This window comes from Coptis chinensis, chromosome 4 (assembly GCF_015680905.1).
Source record: "Coptis chinensis isolate HL-2020 chromosome 4, ASM1568090v1, whole genome shotgun sequence".
Classification (NCBI taxonomy): domain Eukaryota; kingdom Viridiplantae; phylum Streptophyta; class Magnoliopsida; order Ranunculales; family Ranunculaceae; genus Coptis; species Coptis chinensis.
The window spans coordinates 70,911,185-70,934,532 of NC_141459.1; the positions used below are offsets into that span (position 1 = coordinate 70,911,185).

General features: G+C 36.9%; 1 protein-coding gene and 1 pseudogene across 4 annotated transcripts; one reads left to right on the plus strand and one right to left on the minus strand.

Moving 5' to 3' along the window:
- Positions 1–779: 779 nt before the first annotated feature.
- LOC147504633 (Transducin/WD40 repeat-like superfamily protein) lies at positions 780–4,905 on the minus strand. 4 transcript variants are annotated; one of them, XR_015193082.1, is made up of 5 exons: positions 4,674–4,905; positions 4,422–4,583; positions 2,902–3,386; positions 1,600–2,072; positions 780–1,371 (listed from the first exon to the last, which is right to left on the minus strand). XR_015193082.1 is itself a non-coding variant. In XM_086557431.1 (4 exons), the coding sequence occupies exons 1-4, from the start codon at positions 4,831–4,833 to the stop codon at positions 1,222–1,224; spliced, it is 957 nt and encodes a 318-aa protein (XP_086413557.1). In that variant the 5' UTR covers positions 4,834–4,905; the 3' UTR covers positions 780–1,221. The 4 variants fall into 4 exon arrangements, 2 of the variants coding, with proteins under 2 accessions (XP_086413557.1, XP_086413556.1); XR_015193081.1 differs by having other exon boundaries at positions 780–1,494; XM_086557431.1 differs by lacking the exon at positions 1,600–2,072.
- Positions 4,906–4,919: 14 nt separating this feature from the next.
- Positions 4,920–21,954, plus strand: LOC147504634 (uncharacterized; annotated as a pseudogene).
- The last annotated feature ends 1,394 nt before the right edge of the window (positions 21,955–23,348 follow it).

Genomic DNA, 23,348 nt, shown 5'->3' on the forward strand with positions numbered 1-23,348 from the left:
AAATATTGCGATAAATATCAAAATTTTAATAAGAAATACATAAATATCATGATATGTTTAGAGATATATGGTGATATTTGGTGATATGTTGTGTAGATAACAATTTTATTTAATATTTACCATTATATTTTAAATAAATATAAATGATATATATTGATATATCAAGAAATATCTACACTATTTATCGATATTTTAGATATATATATATGTGATATTTGCATGTGAAACAATATAAAAGATCCCCAAAAAAAAAGGAATATATCCACACTATATATAAAGAAATTGAATATCAATAAATATCAATATCCTGATATTTTATACTACACTAGAGACTATCTTCCCCATAAAAATTAAATGCAAAACTCAAGTAGAGCATACTACTATAAATACTTGACACGGGGCTCTAGTAATTCTTTCGCTTTATTTTTTAATTTTAAATTATTTAATTTGTTTACGTTCTGAGGTCTTTTTAATATATATGATAGGGTTTTCACGAACCCACTCTCCACTATTGAGTAAATTAAAATCTCTCTATTTGCTCAATTTATAAACACTTCCTTCACAAAATTTAGAATCCCCTTTATTAATAATTTAGAAATATCCCCCTAATGTCACTTAAATTATTTAATTATTCTCCATTTCCCTCTCTGAATTTAGAACAAGTCCTCTTTTATTAAAAATTTACAAAAAAAACTTCCTAATGTCACTTAGGAAAAAAATACCTAGGTGCGTAGGACAGTGTGCATACTTGTTTTAATATAAAGCTCAATAAAAGAGTATCACAAGTCAATTCCCTCGTAAGCCTTGATATTGAACCTAAGTAAAATTGTAAATGTTCCCGTATTCAGATTGGTTGGATAACCAAACCAGCCAAACACACGCGAGAGAGTTACTGATACATTCATTTGTTTGTCCGCGCGATAGGTGTAGGTAGTACAGAACTACAGATAGCACATAGAGTTCTCTAAGAAACTAGGAATCACCAATGACTTTTCCATGAAAGGCCAATAGCGTTTTCATACTACCCTCAATAGTATGAACTCAACTTGTATCGCCTAAATTTGCGCTGCTGTACATAATACTCGACTCCAAAACAAACCCAGCCATAAGGATCATTATCCCACTATAGTTCACCCTTGCAGCACCAACAAGTTAAGGTTTGTAGATACAATGGATTACTACCCTGACATTTACATTTATGGCCACTGTAAGGACAATTGACTATGCACCCCTTCCAGCCTTTTCCTTCGCTAATAAAACGGGTGAAATACTGTTGAAAATATAACGGCTGAATGATGAGTTGAAGATGAAACTTTTGTTCTCTACATAATTAGCATTTGCAAGCTTAGGTTGCATTCCCTGTTGTACACCCTGTGCAATGGTTACCATCAGGTGTCAGCAAGAGCAATCATTCAGACAAAAGTTCCTATACGATATGGCATAGAAGATGCTGACGATGATTTTTGAAGCTTCCAGAAAGCTCATGAATTTAACCTGCTCCGCAAAAGTTATTCAAAGGTATATAATAATGAAAAGCTTATGAAAATCCCAATCGAACTAACAAAAGAAAAGAGCACCTAGAAGTATCATTTTACTCACATGCTCAAGACTTAAAGAGAACTCAGCTGCAACTTTGATCATATCTTCCCCTAGTTCAGGACTCAGAAAATAAAATGATTTGGATGCTAAAGTGAGGAATCTTATTCAAATACTGACACATCTCCACTCCAACTGCATGACGCAATAACATTAGGGAGTTTGGGATGGAAAGCAACGTCTATACATGCCTGCTCATACACTTTTATTTTCCTCAGAAGTTCAGACGACCTATAGTCATATAAGTATAAGCATCCGTCCGAAGAACCTGATGCAAGTTTCTCACCATCCAAGCTGAAATCGCACTTAACAGGGAACCCAGAAACTCCATGATTCTCATATCTTTTGTACTTGTCTAGCTTGAAAGGGGTGTTAGAAGAGAAAATTGCAATGTAATTCCCATTAGATTGTGCAACAAAGGATCGTTCGAAAGGATGGTGCTTTATACAGGGGCAGCTATAAGCCTCCACATATATCTGACAAATAAAAGAACATGAGTTCTGGCCAAGAATTTAGTTTTAAAAGTACAATGCAATAACATCTAAGATGCCAACCAAATAGTACCAAGACAAAATTGAACTTATATCAGCTAAAGCACGTGATGCACTAGAATGTAGCACATATCTTTCACTAGACACAGAATTATTCTTTCTAAAATCTCGCCATTTATCTTGTTTCTGTATGTTATTGACCTTTAGCCTAGAATTCTGGATAAAGACGAGAGCGAGCGCATCGAGAAAATTATATACAGTAAAAGAGAAGACAGAAAAAGCACCACCAAGAATACATCAAGGATGGTAAAATACTCTTAGGCTTAGCACATTCAACTGGAAAAAAAAAATCTAATAGGCATGCACTGTGCTTTTACTACTTTCCCTCACTCCAAAAGGTCACAATTCGAAGCGCCCCCCTCCAATCAATAAAATAAATATAACTTCACCCTTGTAAATAAAGTCTTCAAGTCGTATTACAAACCATTAGGGAAACCATATTTATAGTGTTATAGATATGGTTCCCTGGACTATAAGCAATTGCAAGTTTTTAATTATGATTACACATTAGACTCCTTATGAACAGAGATTCCTAACCAACTTAAAGCTACTAACCAACTTAAAGTAATGAGAACCACTAAAACAGTCTCAAATTGCCAATTACTCCAAACGCTCTAACTAAGCTGAAGCTAAAGAACTGAAGCTACAGCAACAACTAGTGTGATCTCCAAAAAAATAAAACATTAATTGCTATGTGTGAAACCAAAATATATTATCCAAGTAAGTAAGCTGTAAAGGAGTTGGTGCCCCTTACCTGGTTAGAAAGAGGAACCTGTCGCAGGACATCCCAGACAACAATAGAATTTTCAGTGGCATTGCTCTTGGAGATGTCACTAGAAGATATAAATTGTTTGGCATCATTACTAAATTCAATGTCTAGAATTGGCCCAAGATTACGCATGAACTCCTGTACCACTCTACCGACTCTTATATCCCAGAGTCTCAGCAGGCCTTCTGACCCTCCAGAAATAAAGAGACTACAGTTGTCTGGATGGAACTTGATGACCCCAAGAACTTGGTCCTCTTTGAAGAGCTGTGTCTGTATTCCCTTCTCAACATCAACTAACCTTGAGGAGCAATCATATCCACAAGAAAGTAATGAAAGTCCATCATGGGACCACCTCAAATGTTTAACAGCAGCATTGTGATAATTAAAAACACGTGCTTTCCTCTGACCTTCTGTGCTCCACACGTTCCAAACACAAACATAGTCCATTCCAGCAGAAGCAAGAAGATGCGCTGCAAAAGGCAAGTCATATTACCACCAAACTCCAGTGGAAGAATTCAACTAGTCTCCTAATTTTCATAACCTTAAAAAGAGTAAGCTCAAAAGCAGGAAGACTGTAAGACTTCAAATCTCTGATATAAGAGCTCCATTTTCAACTAAGAGTCCAAGCTGCCACTACTATTACAAACCAAATATGGTGAACGATCACTCCTTGAATCTCAATAAGACAGGATACAAATCGGAAAACCGTACTCATATCAGTTGCTAATATTGTGATTTTTGAAGCTAAAGCCTGTATAATGAGAGGGGAGGGCGAGGGTCAGAATATAGTCAATATACATTGGAAGGAATAAATTTTTAATTGTGCTGCTGTCTCTTGCCAAAGATTTTAACCACAAACAACATGTTGAAGCCTGAAGGTAAAGCTTTATTACAATTTTGCAACTAGATAGATGAGAGCGAATGAATTTGTGGGCATACAAGGAAATCCTGTCAACGGGACAAATGAAGCTGATTGGTCCACGGCAGCAGCCATACACCAATTGGACCAGCCACTTAACCACATCCACTTATTCTTTGATTTTAAAAAATGAAAAGGAGATAAAAAAAACAAAAACAAATAATAATCATTATAACAGAAGATCAGCAATAACATAAACAAAAAGAGTTTTCCTTTATGAATCAAACTGTTCATCTTCTCTATAACGAGGTTTGAGTCCTAACCTTGCTTAGCACAAGCAGCAACCGTTTCTCTTATATTCACCATAGCAGTATACTAAATCACCAGAAGTTGGATTTTATTTATTTTTCATCCTCTCTAATGTCTATTTTGTGAATAACTAATTAATCACTAATTTTTTTTTTCTATATCATGTTAAACGTAAAATCAACAACTTCATGTCATACTATAGAAGTTTCGGTACTATTATTATGTGGATTAGTGGAAGCGGCATATTGTAATTATTTACCTATTTGTACACTCCAGTACAAGCTAGACTTAAATAGTAATACAATAACTTAAGCGTAAGAAATGAAAACGCACGCACCATTAGTTGGTGACCATTGTATAGCATTAACAGCCTTTGTGTGACTGTTGAGGGATGTGGTTACCCTTTCTGGAATTTTACCAACAACCTTTCCTTTAGATTTAGACTTGAGAGATGATAATATATCAGCCCGTATTTTAAAATCCGAAATACTTCCCACCACTGTCAAAAAAAAAACAACTGTTGTTAGCAACTGCGGTATATTTCGATTAGCTAAGGTAAAGAATTCAGGATAAGAGGAAGTGAGAGAACCGGGTGACGTGACGACCGAGGAAGCCGGTTGCTTAATAATAGAATCAGTTGAAGAAGAAGTTGCTGCGGCTAATATAGCCCGTTCTCTCTTCGAAATATATCTCCCAGGAATGAATGCGTCTTTTTGAGGAGGATGATTTTCAGGTCTGGATCGTTTCATTGGAAGGGAGTCAGGGAGTGGGGCGTTGTTGGCAATCAGCCCAGAAAATAAAATTTTGAGCCCTAAAATACTCGTTGCACGTTATAATGACCATTATACCCTATTTTATTCTCTCCACACCCCAATTCCCTACTCCCACAGCACGGTTAAGAAACAACTCCGCAGTGTACAATTGGATTTGGGTAATCTTAGACATACCCAACAAAACACTCTCGCACCCCATAACTAACATTAAATTCAATAATATCTCCTATATATTTTTATTTTTGGGGTATTCCAGCAAAAAGATTAAAAAAATAAGAAAAAATAAATAACACACGTCTATTTTTGTAACCATTTTTCTTCCCCCGCTCTATCTTTTACAAAAAAAAAAAAAACGAAGTCTTCTCCTCTTTTCTCATTTATATTGGGTACCCTTTATATTTCAATCTCTTCCTGTAAAACTGGAAATCAAACTTAACAAAAATTCCATATTGTGAAACAAGCAAATACCAAAGCAGTGTTACTGAATTGAACAACAAAAATAGAATAAATATTTTTTACAGAACATATGGTGAAGGGGCAACAAAAGTCCTTCTGATCATTGGTAATGATTCTATATTTTGTTTTGTTTTACAATTTTATGCAAAAGTTATATTCTTTTTGTTGATATATGTGATGGGCAATGATTGGTTTTGGAAATGATGGACAGGTTTACCAAGTACACATGATTCTTGGGGACCACAAATAAAAGGAATGACAGGTACGGAGATGGCTAATGGTGTTGAATATGTGAAATTTGATCGAAAGATCGATAACGATGATGAGGTGAATGAGGGTGTTGAAGTTTGTGCATTTGATAAAGGGGGATGGGTAGTAGTTCTATTCCCACCAAGAAATCTGAGTACACGTGAGTTTTTAATAATTTTTTATGTAATTTGAATTGCAAAATTTTGTTGTTGTGAATGTTTTCCCATTTTGAGGTATGGTGTTTTTTGGTGTTGTATGGTTTGCAGTACAACAATCATGGCAAACGATACAATAGCTTTAATGGATCATTTGGGTTGGAGTAAAGCTCATGTGTTTGGGCATTCCATGGGTGAGTTCCTAAACCTCTTTTGTTTACTTGTTTTTGTCAACCAATTCGAAATTTGTTTGAATAAATGGAGTGAGTTTCTTCTTCTCAGTAGTTGGCCAAAATATATAGTTTGTATGAATTTCCGTCGTAGCTAACAAGTACTATTAGAAACATACGAGTGAACTGGTGATTAAGTTGATTATTTTGATGCCTAGTTGTTCAGTTTACTAAGCATGTTCTTGTACCGACAGGAAAATGATAGCTTGTAAGTTAGCAGCTATGGTACCTGATAGGATACTATCATTGGCTTTACTTAATGTAACAAAGTAGGGGTTTGAATGTTTTCCAAAGGTACACTATAGTGTTTTTCCACACTGAAAAATATTTGTATGTTATATTGTGTTCCGTAGTTGTGGATTCAAACAATGTTATGAATGTGTAAGTACCAATTTGATGGAAGTTTGTAGCACTAGAAAATATTTGATCTTAGGTGCTAGAGTTCTATTCTTTTGTTTGAAAGTTTTCTTCTTTTAGCTTATAAATTATAACTTATAGTAGATGTTGATATTGATGATTCTTCAACTTGAATACACGTCTGAACTCTTAAGAGTGGAGGCTATTTTGGTAGTTAGCACAAAATTTCCTTTTCCCACAGATTATGAATGAGAAACGTCAAAGTTATGGCTCACTAGGCCAACCTATTATCGTATTGTAGTGATATGTGAAACTCGGTTTAAAACTCATACTTTCTATTGATATTAAAATCCCAGTGAACAAGAAAAAAAAAAAAAAAAAGATGAAAGAAGCAAAATGCTGATATGATTTCAACAGAAGGGTTTGGAACTCATACTTCTCAATGCTTTCCAGCTCCAGATTTTATCTTAACTGGAGGATTTCAGAAGCATGTTGACTTCTTTGTGATTGTGAATACACAGTATTTGCTTTAACAGGGTCCGCTATTGTATTGGAGATTGGAATTATTGATAAACCATTCATACCTCGTATACTATTTACTGACTATGGCTTTTCTTAAGGTGAAAAGAGTATAGTTGAAGGATTGAAAATAAATGTTTCACTTGCCAAAGAGTAAATAACCTTCATTTGTTTAAGGTGGCATTAGATAAGATAAGTATTACAGTAGCTGATACAACCTAAAGGAATAAAATGTACTATGAAATCTCTGCCATATACTTGCATCAAATTTTTGGTAGCTAAGATCAACCTTTCTTCTAAAGTAAGTGATAATAAAGAAGGCAGAGAGATGACGAGTGTTGTTGCAGCCTATGTTGTCAAGGGTGAGGTGAGGCGCTAGGTTTCCCAACTTCTTCCTTGGACAACAACCTACTATTTTCACTAAAACTTTCTGACTTTGGCACCTTGGTTGCCATGGTGCCTTGCCTTGGTGTCTTGGTGACCTTGAAGAGCAACTTCTGTATATAGATAGTGATAAGAGCTCAAAACTGTAGTTTTAACCCCTTAATAATCATACTTTTAGACCAATTATATGAGTAATAATTAAGAGTTAATACTGATTACGTGTTTTTATGCGTTTCAGGCTTCAAAGTCAATTATGTGCAGAAATGTGCTACTTTGATGATATAAAGGAGCAATGGTTGGTTGCTAAGGAGTTCTGTGATTAAAGGCCAAGATTCAAGAATACCAAGTCTTTGTAAAGCCCGGTCAAAAGGTGAAAAGTCAAAGTCCACGCGGGCAGAAACAGTGCACAAAGTCAGCAGAACTTCTGAAGACCGTATATTTGGACTTAGACCTCGGATTTGGGCCTACCTTATGTCAAAACGACCGGCTCGGAAAGATCTTTCCAATAATCTAAGCCTTGGCCCAATCAGAGGAGCAAAAGTGGACGAAAAGTCTGTTGAAGCCGAATCCAGCTAAAAAGGAGTCTGTGGACTGAAGGAATTGGGTTTTGGGCCTGATTCTCTGGCCCAAAACATGGCTCCAAGTCCATGCACGATTTTGGATCTGATTTCTTCCATATCAACAAAGAAGACTTAACTCTTAAGATATCTAGGAGCTTAGGATAGAAAGTAGCCATTAGAATAGCTTCTAGATCTAGTTTTAATGGTTTTTAATTAAGTTTAGTTTCATTTCATTCCTTGTTTTAGATTAAACCTTTAAAATATTGTTATTCATTTGAATAGATTAATAAAATAGTTATTATTATTCAATTCGTTTTCTATCATTACATTTATAGATCTAGTTTAAATTCTTGTTGATATCATTTCTTAATTATTAATTAGATTTCAATTATTGTTTGTTAAATTAGTAAAGTTGGAATCTTGATATTATGTTTAGTTTAGATTTATATGGAAATGATTGCGGAATGATTCTCGGCTAAACCTCCATTAGAGGGGGTTAAGAAGCCTTGATGAAAGCTTGATTCCGATTATCGTAGAGTCGTCGTAATTTCTATTCCACTCTAGAAACGATTAATTCACCATGAGAATGGGTTTAATCGTTCACATGCTAGTTATGAATTGATAGAAGTGTCATGTGTAATTAGGGATTAGGAAGAACCAATTGTTCTGCGTGGCAGTTCAATTCGGATTACGACGATTCGTCGTTAGTAAGTTAAGTTGAGTTAAGGTGGAATCAATCTCCCCTAAATTCCTTATCATAGAATCAACGCATCATTCAGTAGTTAATTAGTCGTATCTTGTGGGTAGTTGCATCGTAGTTATAATTCGTAAATCTCTCATTAGACTTTAGTTAAGTGATAAAAGTGATTTTACGTATTCTAACTATCTATGCGTAAACACAAATAATCAATTTACGTAAATACGTGTTTATATCAATATTCCTACTCTCAATAATGAAATAATATAAGAGAGTCAGGATTCGTTCCACTCTTAAATCTCAAGACTTAAACAAATTCAACTAATCAAACCCAAAAGGAACAATGGTGAGAGTAATGATTTGATGTGAAATTTCTATACTACCATTCCCAACACAAGAACAATAATAAGAACAAGACATAATTAAATTAAACTGAAATTAAAACTAATTTATAACTAAGATTGTGAATAACTAATTATGAATTTAAGACAACTAAATCCAAATAAGAATTTAAGCAATAATCTAAATTGAAATAAAGAACTAATACTTTATTCTAAAAACTACATATGATTCTAAACTAACTAATTGAATGAATGTAAAAAAACTAGATCTAGATCTAAAAACTAAGGTTTAATGGCTACTTTTCTTATCCTAACCTAATTTATTTTCTAACCTAACTATCTACCATTAACAAAGAGCTAAGCTTTGGTTTTTATATGTTCAGATCCAAAAATCGTGCATGGGCTTGGATCCATGTTTCGGGCCAGAGAATTAGGCCCAAAACCCAATACTTTCAGTCCAAAAAGGCCTTTTTAGCTGCAGTTGACTACGACAGACTTTTTGTCCACTTCTGCTCCTCTGATTGGGCCAAGGCTTGGACCATTGGAAAGCTCTTTCCGAGCCGGTCGTTTTGACATAAGGTAGGCCCAATTCCGAGGTCTGAGTCCAAAGATATGGTCTTCGGAAGTTCTGTTGACTTTGTGCATTGTTTCTGCTCGCGTGGACTTTGACTTTTCATCTTTTGACCGGGCTTTACAGAGGCTTTGTCTTCTTGAAAATTGGCCTTTAATCACAGAACTCCTTAGCAACCGACCTTTGCTCCTTTATCTCGCTAAAGTGACACATTTCTGCACATAATGGACTTTGAAGCCTGAAATGCATAAAAACACGTAATCAGTATTAACTCTTACTTATTATTCACATAATTGGTCTAAAAATACGATTGTTAAGGGGTTAAAACTGCAGTTTTGGGCTCTTATCATTAAGATTATTTATACTTAGAGAACATTACTATGTGAAAGAACTAGGAGTGGAACGAACTTCCTACTCCACTATATCTATTCAATAGATAGAGAGTAGAACAATCTTTGATAAATTAGATGCACGTAATCTCGTCTAGTTTTACTTACGTTTTGAGTTTTATCGTTCATTTCGTAGGTAAACTATCATTTTTACGTTTATCAAATGGCGCCGCTGCCATCTTAGTTTCACTTTCGCATTGTTTTCGTAGTATAAGTACTCTTCTTAAAGTCCCATTTCACCCACCCACCCTTGTTCGATTCTAACGTGGTTTGTCTTTTCAAAGATTAAACTTCCTCATAAAAACCAAAATTGCACGCGAGCGCACGCACTTCCAAAGGAGCACGACACTGCTTAAAGTTACTAGAAGTTGAGCCACCCACGCTCAAAACATCTTGTAAAGGTTTAGTTTACGAGCGCACTTCGCATTGCCCAAAGTGAGCTTGGCCTCGCCTCAACCGATTTTTTGCGGATTTCCACGGGTTTGTTTTGAACCGATTTTTCAAGTTTTTCAGTGTTCTAACTTGTTATATACACGAACACGCCAAACAAGACGCTATTCATAAGCGAAGCAAGGACGCAATTAGGTATTCCTTTCTTCCACACCTCGCATCTTCTGTTAGAGGTTTATACTAGAATATCAGGATTGTTTGGAGGTTGTCGTGTTTAGTTAAGTTTGGTCTTACCTTGTATGAGATTAAGGTCTGGTCGAACAAAAACACCTAACGTAATTACACGGCAACGTCAACAAGCACGCCTATCTAGTATACCACTCATTGCACCTCTAGCTACTATTCCACATACTCTACCTGACACAATGCCCAATGAAGGAGCGACTCCTCTCTCGGACTTTTATAAAGCCTTGAGCGATAGCCCCAAATCTTGCATCGTTTTCTTGCAGACCGGTGGGGATTTCCGAATCCCCCCAAATATTTTTAATTTGTTACCCGTTTTCCATGGTTTAGACCATGAAAAACCTTATCAGCACATGCGTAGGATTGAACAAGTTCTTACAACATTCCATCATCCTACGGTGAGTGCTGAACAAATTAAACTCGGGTATTTCCCTTCACTTTAGCCGATAAAGGCGTCTTGGTTAAGCGCCGCCTAACTCTGTGGACTCGTAGGCTAAACTTGTTCAGCTGTTTATGGAACATTTTTACCCACCCCTAAAGACGGATGAGATGCTTTCCAAGATTCATTTCTTTCAACAAAATCCTCATGAATCATTTTCAGAGGTTTGGAATCGTTTCACCGATCTCCTTATAGAGTGTCCACATCATAAACTAGCGGAAGACACGTTAGTTCGTGCATTTTTCAAAGGACTTCTACATCACCATAAAGAAGTCCTTGACATAATGAATGGGGGTAGTTTCCTAAGTAAAGGAGCCTCGGAGGCTTATAAATTTTTAGAATATCAAACTAAGCGAAATAACAACTGGGGGGGGGGTAGTGACGATATCCACCGCTCCGCTAGTTCTTCTAATACAGTTAAGGCCGCCGGTATGTTTGAGATAAAACATGATTATGAGCTTAAAACTCTAATCGAATCACTCACTAAAAAGGTAGAGGCCATTTCTGTGCAACAAAAGCCTATCCCCGTCATGAATGTAAATTCCAATCCATGTAGTTTCTGTTGGAGTCCTGAGCATCCCGACTCTCACTGTCATATAGCCTATGAACATGCTTGTTCCATTAATAGTGAACCTAACGCCCCTTGGAGACAAAATCCCAACTTCAGTTGGAGAAATATCCAACAAGTCACACCTCCAGGGTACAATAATCAATATGTTAGGCCAACGCACAGTTATAACCAAGCTCCATCATGACAAGGACTGGGTCAGGGTAACTATAATAATTATAACAACCAAGCGCAACCTCGACAAGGTCAAGGTAGTTATAATAATTATAATGCTAATAGAGGTATTGTTTCGGTAAATAATAACTATCACAATCCGCCCATAAATAATCAACACGAGATAGTTCCAGTCACACCACCCGTGACCACTACACCCACCCAACCGGATCGTCTTGACACCTTCATACAGGTGAGCCAACAACTTTTCCAAACCATGGCTCAATCTAACCAACAGCTTCTACAATCCGTTAATAATTTAAGCCAACAGTTGGCTCAAGATAAAGCCCAACCCAAAGGTGTGTTTCCAGGTCACGCGATACCTAATCCTAAAACAACAAACACGGCCTTTGAGGTAACCGGTAATACTAGTAATGAAAATGAAAATGTAGGTGAGCTAAATGCCATCATCACTTTCCGTTCTGGCAGAGTGGTTGATAACAAAGTAACTATGCCTATATTTACCCCACCAGTAGCCCCTACACCTACTACTTTACTAGATACCGAAATAGAAACTGAAGAGCGTACCACGGTAGAGGTACTAGTTACAACATAACCTAAGAAACAGAAAGCCAAGGTTAAACATCCAGGTGATACATATGCTAAATATAGAGAGAAACCACTGTTTCCATAAAAATTAGCCATGTTGACTAGGGATACAAATTATGAGGAGATTAGGGACGTTTTCAAGAATCTAACTATAAACCTTCTCTTCTTCGAAGCTATTAAAAAGCTACCACACCATGCTAAGTTTCTTAAGGAGTTGTGTACTACTAGGCGTAAGACCAATATACCAAAAGACGCCTTTTTAACAGAACAATTCCCAACTCTATCTGAACATAACGGAATTGTTAAGTACAAGGACCCTGGTCGTCCTACTGTATAATGCACCTTAGGAGATTCCTATACGACGCAGCGTTATTAGACGGGGACTAGTGTTAACTTACTCCCCGTTTTATTTGTATAGACAAATAGGTCTAGAGGAGATGCAACCCACTAAAATGACGTTGCAATTAGTTGATCGGTCTATTAAGTATCCTAAGGGTGTGGTTGAAAATGTGCTGGTAAAGGTTCAGATTTCTACTATCCGGGCTGATTTAGATCATCCTCGATCTGAAGTCGCTAACGACTGGGTCCCAATCATCTTAGGGCGCCCTTTCGGCGCAACTGCCAATGAGCTCATAAATTATGCTGATGGTTCGATGTCCATGTCTTTTGGCCATCTTTCTATTGAAGTAAATGTGTTTAAACCAAAGGCACAGTTACCCGATTCGTCTATGGATGGAGATGTTAGCATGATCGAGAGCTTCGCTCGAGATTATTTCAACAACACGTTCCCTGATAATCAGATGCCCAAATTTCTTTCCTTTGAAGGTTCAGACTCCAACGTTTTCATCCCTACACTAGTCGATACACATATTATGGATGAGGACGAGATAGATGACTTTCTCAAAGATATAGAGGAATACCATAGTAATGTGGATATGACCAAGCTAGATGAGGAATTCGATGAGTTTCTTAGAGCAGGTGATGAGTCACCCTATTAAGAACTACTTTGCACAACATCCTCGACTCCCTCCTTCCACCCTTTCAAAGGAATCTCGAGTTTGCACTCGATCCTTTTGTTTCTCCTGTGCTTCATAATTTTTTAAATCCTCCTAGAAAACAAATACTTCAGAAGGACAAACCATTTGACACTTTCATTTTCAGAATTGAGACAGTCCCTACCTACACCATGAATGAGTTCTGTACTAAACCTACGTCCTCATTTTTTCCATGCTTTCCTTCTACAACTTATCCATATCCACCATATTCTCCACAACCATTCACTTTTCCACACTTATTCACTAGGACACCCTCTCGTTTAAAGATGAAAAAGAAGGTGCATGCTAGGTTACGTTATAGGTTTATCCGACTTCGCTTTCATTTCACTAGGTTGCGTCATAGGAAATCTTGGTACTTGATTGTGTTTGGGTATATTTTTTGTGATATTTATTTATGGAATGATCCACAACTATTTCGGTTGTTGATATATGATAAACTGCATGTTTATACATATGTTTAGATAAAGTCTCGAGTATCTAACTATAAACGACTCAATTTTTGTGTTTGGTGCATTTCCTTTCATTTCCAGATATTGGTGAGTGCACCATTAAGGTAACTGGGCCCTCCCTATGGAGTGTGTGGCTGTAAGTACCGGATCCTAAGTCCACGTTTAACATAATTCACGTTTTAAACTCATGCATGTTTTCTCGGTTTTTGAGTCATGTTTCTCTATGGGGTGAATTATGTCCTTATTGCTTATTGTTTTTCTATATATTAATCTGTATTTATAAAATATATATATATATATAGTAATCTAGGAAGTCTCGGGAATCTGACTTTAAAAGACCCACTTTTAAAAAAAAAAAAAAAAAAAATTTCTAAACTCTATTGTAAAAAATTTGTTTGGGGGTGGGGTGTTCGTGTTTCCGTCCTAGAATGTTTTATGTCCCATTAGAGTTGCTTAGGCCATTTAATTGTATTCCGATTCGGGTTGACATAATCTAAGAATTTAGAGTTCATTTATTCGTATAACTTACGTCATGCACGCACTTCGAGGCATTTTCCACTATCTTATATGTCATCCACGGTCGAAATAGAGTGTTTTATAGATCATTGAATTGGAAATTCTCTCCTGATCATTTCCATATCTCATTCGTAAAAATCGGACCGGTAACGAAGTGGCAATGTTAGTTTGAAGTCGCGCTAAAAATCGACAAAAATTCTAAAAATTCGAATTCCGCGCTCACCGGCAGCGCACCTGAGCCTTACCTTAAACCTTCATATCGCGTTTTCATCTTCACTGCTGCCATTAACAAGCAAACAAGCTTCAAACCCTAAACCAAAAGTTAAAATTAAGAAGAAAACTAACTACACCCACGCCAAACATCCAAACCTACTCCAAATCTTCTCAAAACCGTCCCACCACCACCTCCATCAATTTACAAAACCAAAAACCATCGAAAAATCCAAATATTGGAGCTGCCACGCCACCACACCACCACCACCATCGTTTTTTTAGTGAGGTTGTCCCTCATTGCTTCCCCCTACCTTATTCAAACCCCCTAACCTTATCAAACTTCCAATGGCTCAACAACGCCGGATTTTGCCAGAGCAAGTCTTTACTGGCAACCACTTCGCGCCGTTTTACGGTGACGAAATGGTTAATAGAGATTGGAATAGCTTGTGGTACTCGACCGACGCCTTTTACCACGAAGAGTTAGTCCGACGGTTTTACAACACGAGGGAGTTGGAGGAGAATAGAATTTTTGTTACGGTGGCAAAGAGGAGGAAAGAAGTAACTACTGGGTTGTTGGCTGAGATTCTAGGCATTCTGCCTAGAATCCATCTTGATGCCACGTTACAGGAGTCCCAATATACTGGGGTAGAGCCTTTGATGCACGCTACTGTTACCGAAGGGAACTACAATGTGAGCTCGCATTGTGTTCGCCAGGCATCTCTCAGAACCAACCAGCTGGCTGCAACTCAGTGGATTAGTAGGAATGTCATAGGGAAGGAGGAGGAAGGTCGACATCGGTCCGAGCTGCCTTCACATTCTATGGATACTCCGGGAGCGCGAAGTATGAGTTCTCAGATCTTGGAGTTTTTTGCTTAACATGATTAGGGGAGTGGGGAAGTCTATTGCACCTCTCCCAATTTTGATAACCAAGATCATGTTGAAGTTGAGAGCGACTCCGACGTCTGATAGGATTTGCCTCACCCTACACCGAAATCTTCGGATTTATAAGGAGTGTATCCAACAAGTTTGGAGGTTGCCTGAGGATAGGGTAGTCGGACGAGGAGGACGCCGGAAATGAGAATGACTTCGGAGGATGAGGAGGACTTGACATGTTTTGATCGATACCTTGGAGAGGTGTTGGTCGATGCAAAACGCATGGCTGTGATGATTCATCGTGGCATCGCGTTCACTCAATACTATCTGCGAAGACCTCGGACTCGACAGGCTACTATGCACACCATAACTTCGAGATTCGCACTCCAGATGGAGGATGGCGGTGGGAACAGATGATGGCCGAAAGCTGGAATCTCAGCGCCGGCCCGAAATGATATGCTTGCACGCTTTCCACCTCACGAGGATTCTCCTTCTGAGGATACATCATCGAGGCACGAGCGTCGTCGCCGAAAGACGAATGGTGCTGGCCCATCGAGAGCTCAGGAGCCATCTCCCGAAGGCGTGTGCCCTCCGCTACATTACCCGATCACGCGTTTTAGGGATAGTATAGCTTGATGATTTTTATTTGTAGTTTTATTATTGTTAGTTATTTTAATGTAAGTTTTATTTTGGTAATTTGAATTTTGTAGTGAAATGTACTTTGAATGAAAAATTTAATATAATGCGGTTATTTTCATTGTGCGTGGTTGTTTAATGTTGATCCCACCTTCCCAAATTGTTTGGGGGTGGTATTATCTATTCCAGCATGATTTTTATATAACCCTCATTTTTAGAAGTTATTTCGGAGTTAGGGTGAGAATTTTGCCGATCTGGGCATATCTATGAATAAATATTGGTTAGGATGAAATCTCGATAAGTTAGGTAGTTTTATCCTAAATTCAACCTCAAAGATACTAGGGTTGTTTTAGAATCAAGAATATGAGTTGTTTTCGTTTCGGGTTTGAAAATTTTAGTATTTCAGGAAATTGCCGTAAAAGCTTTTTGGCAACTTTCCGATTCGTTTTAGCAACTTAAAACCTATAAAAACTTCATTCATTCTACACTCACAACCCACACTACACCTAACTTCCATCTCTCACCTTTCACTCCCACGTTTCCCGTTGTTCTTCACCATTTTTACAAATCAGCACCTCGGACTTTTGCGCTTCAAGAGAAGCGCACCTGCTTCAAAACATCAGAAATCAAAAGCACCCGAGCGCACTTCTTGCCCGACCTCCGTAGACCATAAATTTCCAGTTTTCTCACGGGTTGTTCCGGATCGGGTTGGTACTGTTCCAGAGGGTCGTTTTGAGATGACATCTCCTACAATAATACCGGAACAGTCTTTCGAAGATTATTCCAAAGCACTACTTATGGTGCTTGCTTTCGCGATGTGATCACATACGTAGGCTGGGAACCGCTTATGGTAAGACCTGATGAACTTTATTCTCCAGCACTTGCATCTTATTTTTATGATAATTGTATTTTCTTTGAGAGACCGGATGGACCAATGGAAATTACCAGGTTCTTGCTAGCATTTGTTCTTAGACTTACTATGCCCGCTGAAATACAAGACCCATGGTGCTATTGGGTAGATAATATGCATATCTACACTTATGAGTTTTTGCATGAGTCGTATGGGGCAGGCATTTTCCGTATCGAGGACCAAGGGGAATATAACGTCGCCTTTGGTAGCCTGTCCATGAACATAGGAACTGTTATGTTTTGGATCATGCTAAATATTTTAGGGGAATGGCGTTTTTCTTCTGTGAATGATGCCACTTGTAGCGTCTTCCTTGCTTTAGCCACGGGACGTATGTACCATGACCTTCCCAGAACCTTGATGTCTAGTTTAGCTCGAGCCCATAACATGACGCATAAGTACCTTCTTATGCCTATTCTAATTTCCTGTATTATGCTATGTTTCTTTTTTTTTTTACACGTTTCACGGATTGGATTACGGTCGACACTGTACAACCCACCAATAGTATTATTCGATCTTTCCATGCAATGACTTGGCAAGGGTGGAGGATACAACCTCATCAGGTTGCACCCTACACCCCGGCCGCATCAAGTGGTTTTAATAGGTTAGCAATAATAGATGATAAATGGCGGAAAGCCTGACAAATTATCATGGCATGGCAGGACGCGAAGGAACCTCACTTCTTTATAGAAGAAGAGGATGAGGAGGATGAAGAATAAAAGTGGGAGATAAGGTCAGTTTTTAATTCCAGTTAGTGTCTGCTTATGTCCCAAGTAATTTTATTCTGTTAACCCCATAATGGGTGGAACTCTTATAGAGTTGCGTCAGTTTTTTTTATTTCCTATATTAGTATGTTCTAACCTTGTTTTGCAGATGTCCCAGAATTTCACGCGTTTCCATGGTATTTTTCCTACCCTATTTATTTAAATGCTTTGAGGACAAAGCATATTTTTTTGTTTGGGGATGGGCATAGAAACACGGTAATTAAGGCATCCGTTAGGATATAGATATGTATAATATGCACTTGTTTTCTAGTAAAATTTCAAAAAATTCAAAAATATAAATAAAAAAAGTTTATGCTATACACTTAGGAATATCGGTATTGTTCTTTCTCTATGCTCTTAATAATCTAGAAGTCTCATGTAGTGTTGCATTAGAATAATTGTTAGAAACTTAGGTTAATATGTAGGTAATAATCTTTGCATCTATCTATAAATATATTACATGAGTATCTATGATTGTTAGCAGTAAGTTTCTGAAATCTAAGCTAAAGTACTTATTCTACAAATCCTGTGAGAATATAGCCTAAAGCCTTATATGAGCGAAACATTTGAAAAATGATACAAGGGAGAAGTAAAATCCGGATAGAGAAATCACACGTCCACTTGCTTGATCACTATGCCATATCCTAAGCGAGAATTTAGGCCCTCTTTGGATCGATATAGCCAGAAATTCAAACCTATGAATTATTAAACGCTAGTCGCCCCTCTGAGCCTTTCTTTAGCCTTCCATAAACCACAATTCCTTTACCCTGTTACAAAAACAAAACAAAATAAAAAATTCAACTTACCCAATCTAGAATAAGTCTGAGAATAGAATGAGTGAAGAAAGAAGAAGAGAAAAACCCGTGTAAACAAAAATTAGTTAGTTGTTTTGAGAAAAAAGAAAAGAAGTTTCTATCCAAGGAAAAGAAAAGAAAAATAGAAATAAATAAAAACTCCAAAAATATAATAAAATGGAGTCAAAAGCCAAAGAAAAGAAAAAGAAAAATATGGCTAAGGATGGAAACAAGGTATAGAAGCAAAAGAAAATAACAAGGTTTTCTCTAAGTTATATAATATGAAGACTCTATTATCTCAGACTTGTCCTTTTGAATATCCATTTCCTTCCTTCTTAAACCATCTCCTAATCCCCGGAACACCTAATAAAAACCTCTAGCTCAATTAGGAATAGGTTAGTGTGATAGTAAGTGGTAGATGTGTTTGATCGACTCCGGCTTCCTTGTTTGTCATTGAGATTGTAAGGTAAAGTGTGCCCACTGCGCACTGGAGTAGCGAAACTTGAGTGGAAAAATTAGAGTGTTGTATCTTGACTATTATTGTGAGAACCTACTTAAGGACGCTATTCCGAGTTTCAGAAACAGACCTGTTAATGCATTTCATAGTATTACTCATTGTATATATGTTTATTCGTAGATGATCGATTATTATGCATATATTAACTTAGGTTTCGACTTGATATTGGTGTATGCGTTACTAGTGAGATGTATAGATAATTGGGAGCATGAATAAGGAAACAATAGTTTTATTTCTTAGTCGTTGTAGTATAGATGAAGTTTGTGAGTACCTTCACTAGAAAACTCCCACGAGGCTATAACTCGTCCACTAGGGAATTCCTAGTGGTTTAAAGCCTTGTTGCATATGGTCAATGCAATCGCACTCAGCGAAACGAGAGTAGTTAGAACTCTATTTTTGGTCACTTATTCTAATTTCTCATATTTGCTTGAGGACAAGTAAAATGCTGTTTGGGGGTGGTTTGATAAGAGGCCAAAACTGTAGTTTTAACCCCTTAATAATCATACTTTTAGACCAATTATGTGAGTAATAATTAAGAGTTAATACTGATTACTTGTTTTTATGCGTTTCAGGCTTCAAAGTCAATTATGTGCAGAAATGTGCCACTTTGATGATATAAAAGAGCAATGGTTGGTTGCTAAGGAGTTCTGTGATTAAAGGCCAAGATTCAAGAAGACCAAGCCTTTGTAAAGCCCGGTCAAAAGATGAAAAGTCAAAGTCCACGCGGGCAGAAACAGTGCACAAAGTCAACAGAACTTCTGAAGATCGTATATTTGGACTCAGACCTCAGATTTGGGCCTACCTTATGTCAAAACGACCGGCTTGGAAAGATCTTTCCAATGGTCCAAGCCTTGGCCCAATCAGAGTAGCAAAAGTGGACGAAAAGTCTATTGAAGACGAATCCAGCTAAAAAGGGGTCTGTGGACTGAAGGAATTGGGTTTTGGGCCTAATTCTCTGGCCCAAAACATGGCTCCAAGCCCATGCACGATTTTGGATCTGATTTCCTCCATATCAACAAAGAAGACTTAACTCTTAAGATATCTAGGAGCTTAGGATAGAAAGTAGCCATTAGAATAGCTTCTAGATCTAGTTTTAATGGTTTTTAATTAAGTTTAGTTTCATTTCATTCCTTGTTTTAGATTAAACCTTTAAAATATTGTTATTCATTTGAATAGATTAATAAAATAGTTATTATTATTCAATTCGTTTCCTGTCATTACATTTATAGATCTAGTTTAAATTCTTGTTGATATCATTTCTTAATTATTAATTAGATTTCAATTATTGTTTGTTAAATTAGTAAAGTTGGAATCTTGATATTATATTTAGTTTAGATTCATATGGAAATGATTGCGGAATAATTCTCGGCTAAACCTCCATTAGAGGGGGTTGAGAAGCCTTGATGAAAGCTTGATTCCGATTATCGTAGAGTCGTCGTAATTTCTATTCCACTAGAAACGATTAATTCACCATGAGAATGGGTTTAATCGTTCACATGCTAGTTATGAATTGGTAGAAGTGCCATGTGTAATTAGGGATTAGGAAGAACCAATTGTTCTGTGTGGCAGTTCAATTCAGATTACGACGATTTGTCGTTAGTAAGTTAAGTTTAGTTAAGGTGGAATCAATCCCCCCTAAATTCCTTATCATAGAATCAACGCAGCATTCAGTAGTTAATTAGTCGTATCTTGTGGGTAGTTGCATCGTAGTTATAATTCGTAAATCTCTCATTAGACTTTAGTTAAGATTATTTATACTTAGAGAACATTACTATGTGAAAGAACTAGGAGTGGAACGAACTTCCTACTCCACTATATCTGTTCAATAGATAGAGAGTAGAACAATCTTTGATAAATTAGATGCACGTAATCTCGTCTAGTTTTACTTACGTTTTGAGTTTTATCGTTCATTTCGTAGGTAAACTATCATTTTTACGTTTATCAGATAGCTATGAAAATTCTTCAGCAATCGATAAAACTTATGATTCTTAATATTCTGATTGATGTATTTGTTACCTTTTCTAATATCAACCTATATCTGGTATGATCGTCGATGTCTTGAAACTTCAGGAGGTTTAATTTGACTTGGACATTACTCCTTATTTGAAGAAGAAAAACTTTCTTAAGAAACAATAATGTATCCAGAAACCTCAATGATATGAATCAGCCAGAGGTCGATTTGCAGATTGACCGAAAAATGATATCCATAGCACTGCGTTTCTTGAAAGCAAAAACTCCTTAGCAATGGACAACTGTTGACTTGGATACACACTACACAAAGGTCAGATGACACTATATTTCTGTGTGTAACATGGTTTAGCAGATACATCCATTTGAACAGTTTATTGACGTTTGTTTCATTTGTAGGAGTACCTTGACGAATATGTTGGACCCCACCCACACAAGAAGAATGATTTTATATCAAGTAAGGAACGAGAATTACTCGAGACAAGGGAATATTACATCCAAGCATATGAATGCCTTATTTTGTAAATAAATATAGTGCCTAGAGATAGTAAATGCCGCAGCAGCGTTACAATTATGTGCTTAATAACTATGTGTAATGGATCTTTAGCTTAAATGGAAAAAACGCTTGAGAATTGGACCATGTCTCCAATGTATCTCAAGAGATGGTGGTTCAAGTCCACCAAGATCCTTCAATAAATCTCAAAACTAGAGGAAATCAAATACAAACCTCAAATAACGAGAAATAAAGCCCTGATATCATCAAGGGTCTCAAAATTCTTTTTCTTCTGTTTTTCCTTGTATTTTCAGGTATCAATAGACTATTACATAACAGAGAAAAGAGGGCAACATAAAAAGAAATTCATGCTGCCACTAAATCAGCTCAATTATAAAACCCAAGTTATGTCAGTGGCAAATGATCTCCCACCTCCACTTCTCTTTTTGTCGACTATTTGTTCTTTCATAAGCGACTGCCTTAACCTCAGAATCACCCTCCAGTCTTCTTTATATTTCAAAGAATCAACACTTCACTTCACTTCCCATCATAGACAACGGAAAAAAATTAAAGGGGCATCAACAGAAACAACAAAATGGTGAAATGCAGGTCTATCTTCCATAATAACTACGCAAATTAAGTATATCTATATTAAGAGATCTTTGTTTTGTTGACACTCAAAACCTCATATTGCCAACAACTAAATGAAATATTGCCATAAGCCATAAGCCATACATATTGCCAACAACTAAACCTCAATATTGCCATAAGCCATGTTCTATAATGAAATAAGCACAGAGTAATTCTTGAGAAATTACAACTAACTATTTTATTTTTTTATCCAACAACTAAAACTAATATGGATAAACATATTGTAGGTTCTGCATATTGGTCAGAACCGATCCGTCCCACCCGTCCAATTTTCCTTTCAGAACAGTTTCCCACATTGCTGCTTCGAGCTATCTAACAGACTGCCAATCTCGCCAAACCGGAGGTAGAGGAGCAATATCCTTTAACACAACTGGCACAAAATGTCCTTTGTTTATGTAGACAATGGCGATTATCCAGAACATTTCTTCTGAACCTGTCCTCAACGGAAAGTACGTGACACCTAATTGTCGCGGTGCTATGGTGACAAAAACAGAATTAAAAGCACTTGCAACTAAGGAACCCATGTCCGGGAGATCAAGCCATTCTTTCTCATTCATTGTAGAAGACTTGGTACACTCTAAGTTTCTTTTGTGGTTTTCAAACCCGTCATTACCGTACAACTCTCAGATAGTAATCTGCATATCGCATCAACTCTTCCAAAGATAAGACCTTTTATCGTCCGCCATGCTAAATCATCTGTATATCCTAGCAGTGTAGTTATGGATCTATAACCACAATGCCCATCCAGGGTTACCTCAACCAAATCTTTAATCATATCACGATCAAAGGATTAAAGTCCGTGAAAATATTTTCCCACTTATGCTCGATTTCTTCATCTTTTTAGAATTATCTCGACCTAGTATTTTTTTTTTTTTTTCTGCTTCTCTTCATGTTCTCTTTGGCCTTGTTAATGAGTTCTTGAAAGCTAAACGAGTCAAGGTCGACGATCGATCCACTTCGGGATGAACATCTTCATTTAAATCAGGTAGTCCCGCATGTTGGTTAAAGAATTGGGACATGCAGCTGCTTCACCAATGTTAGAATGAACATTTTGGTTGTTGTTTGTGCCTTGAGCAATATTTGTATCACCTTGTTCTTCAAAAAAGAAATGAGCATGAGACAAGTTAAAATGTTACGCAAAAGTGAAATAAGACCAAGCCAACCGAAAAAACAAACAAACTGAGATATACAATATTACTACAGAACTCTTAAACTAAACTACATACTCAAAAATAACAAATAATCGATGCCCATTACCAACAAATAATCTACTTACCTAAAAACAGTTTAATATGCAATCGTACACAAGTATATATACATATATGACAAACCTTTCTTGTTTCTG

Bases quoted from the DNA above. Each gene is read 5' to 3' on its own strand.
- LOC147504633 (XM_086557430.1), bottom strand. From the start codon at position 4,833: ATGAAACGATCCAGACCTGAAAATCATCCTCCTCAAAAAGACGCATTC. The intron at 4,584-4,673 runs GTTCTCTCACTT...TTTTTTTGACAG, and splicing joins CTCGGTCGTCACGTCACCCG to TGGTGGGAAGTATTTCGGAT. The intron at 2,073-2,901 runs GTAAGGGGCACC...TTTATTTGTCAG, and splicing joins AGGTTCCTCTTTCTAACCAG to ATATATGTGGAGGCTTATAG.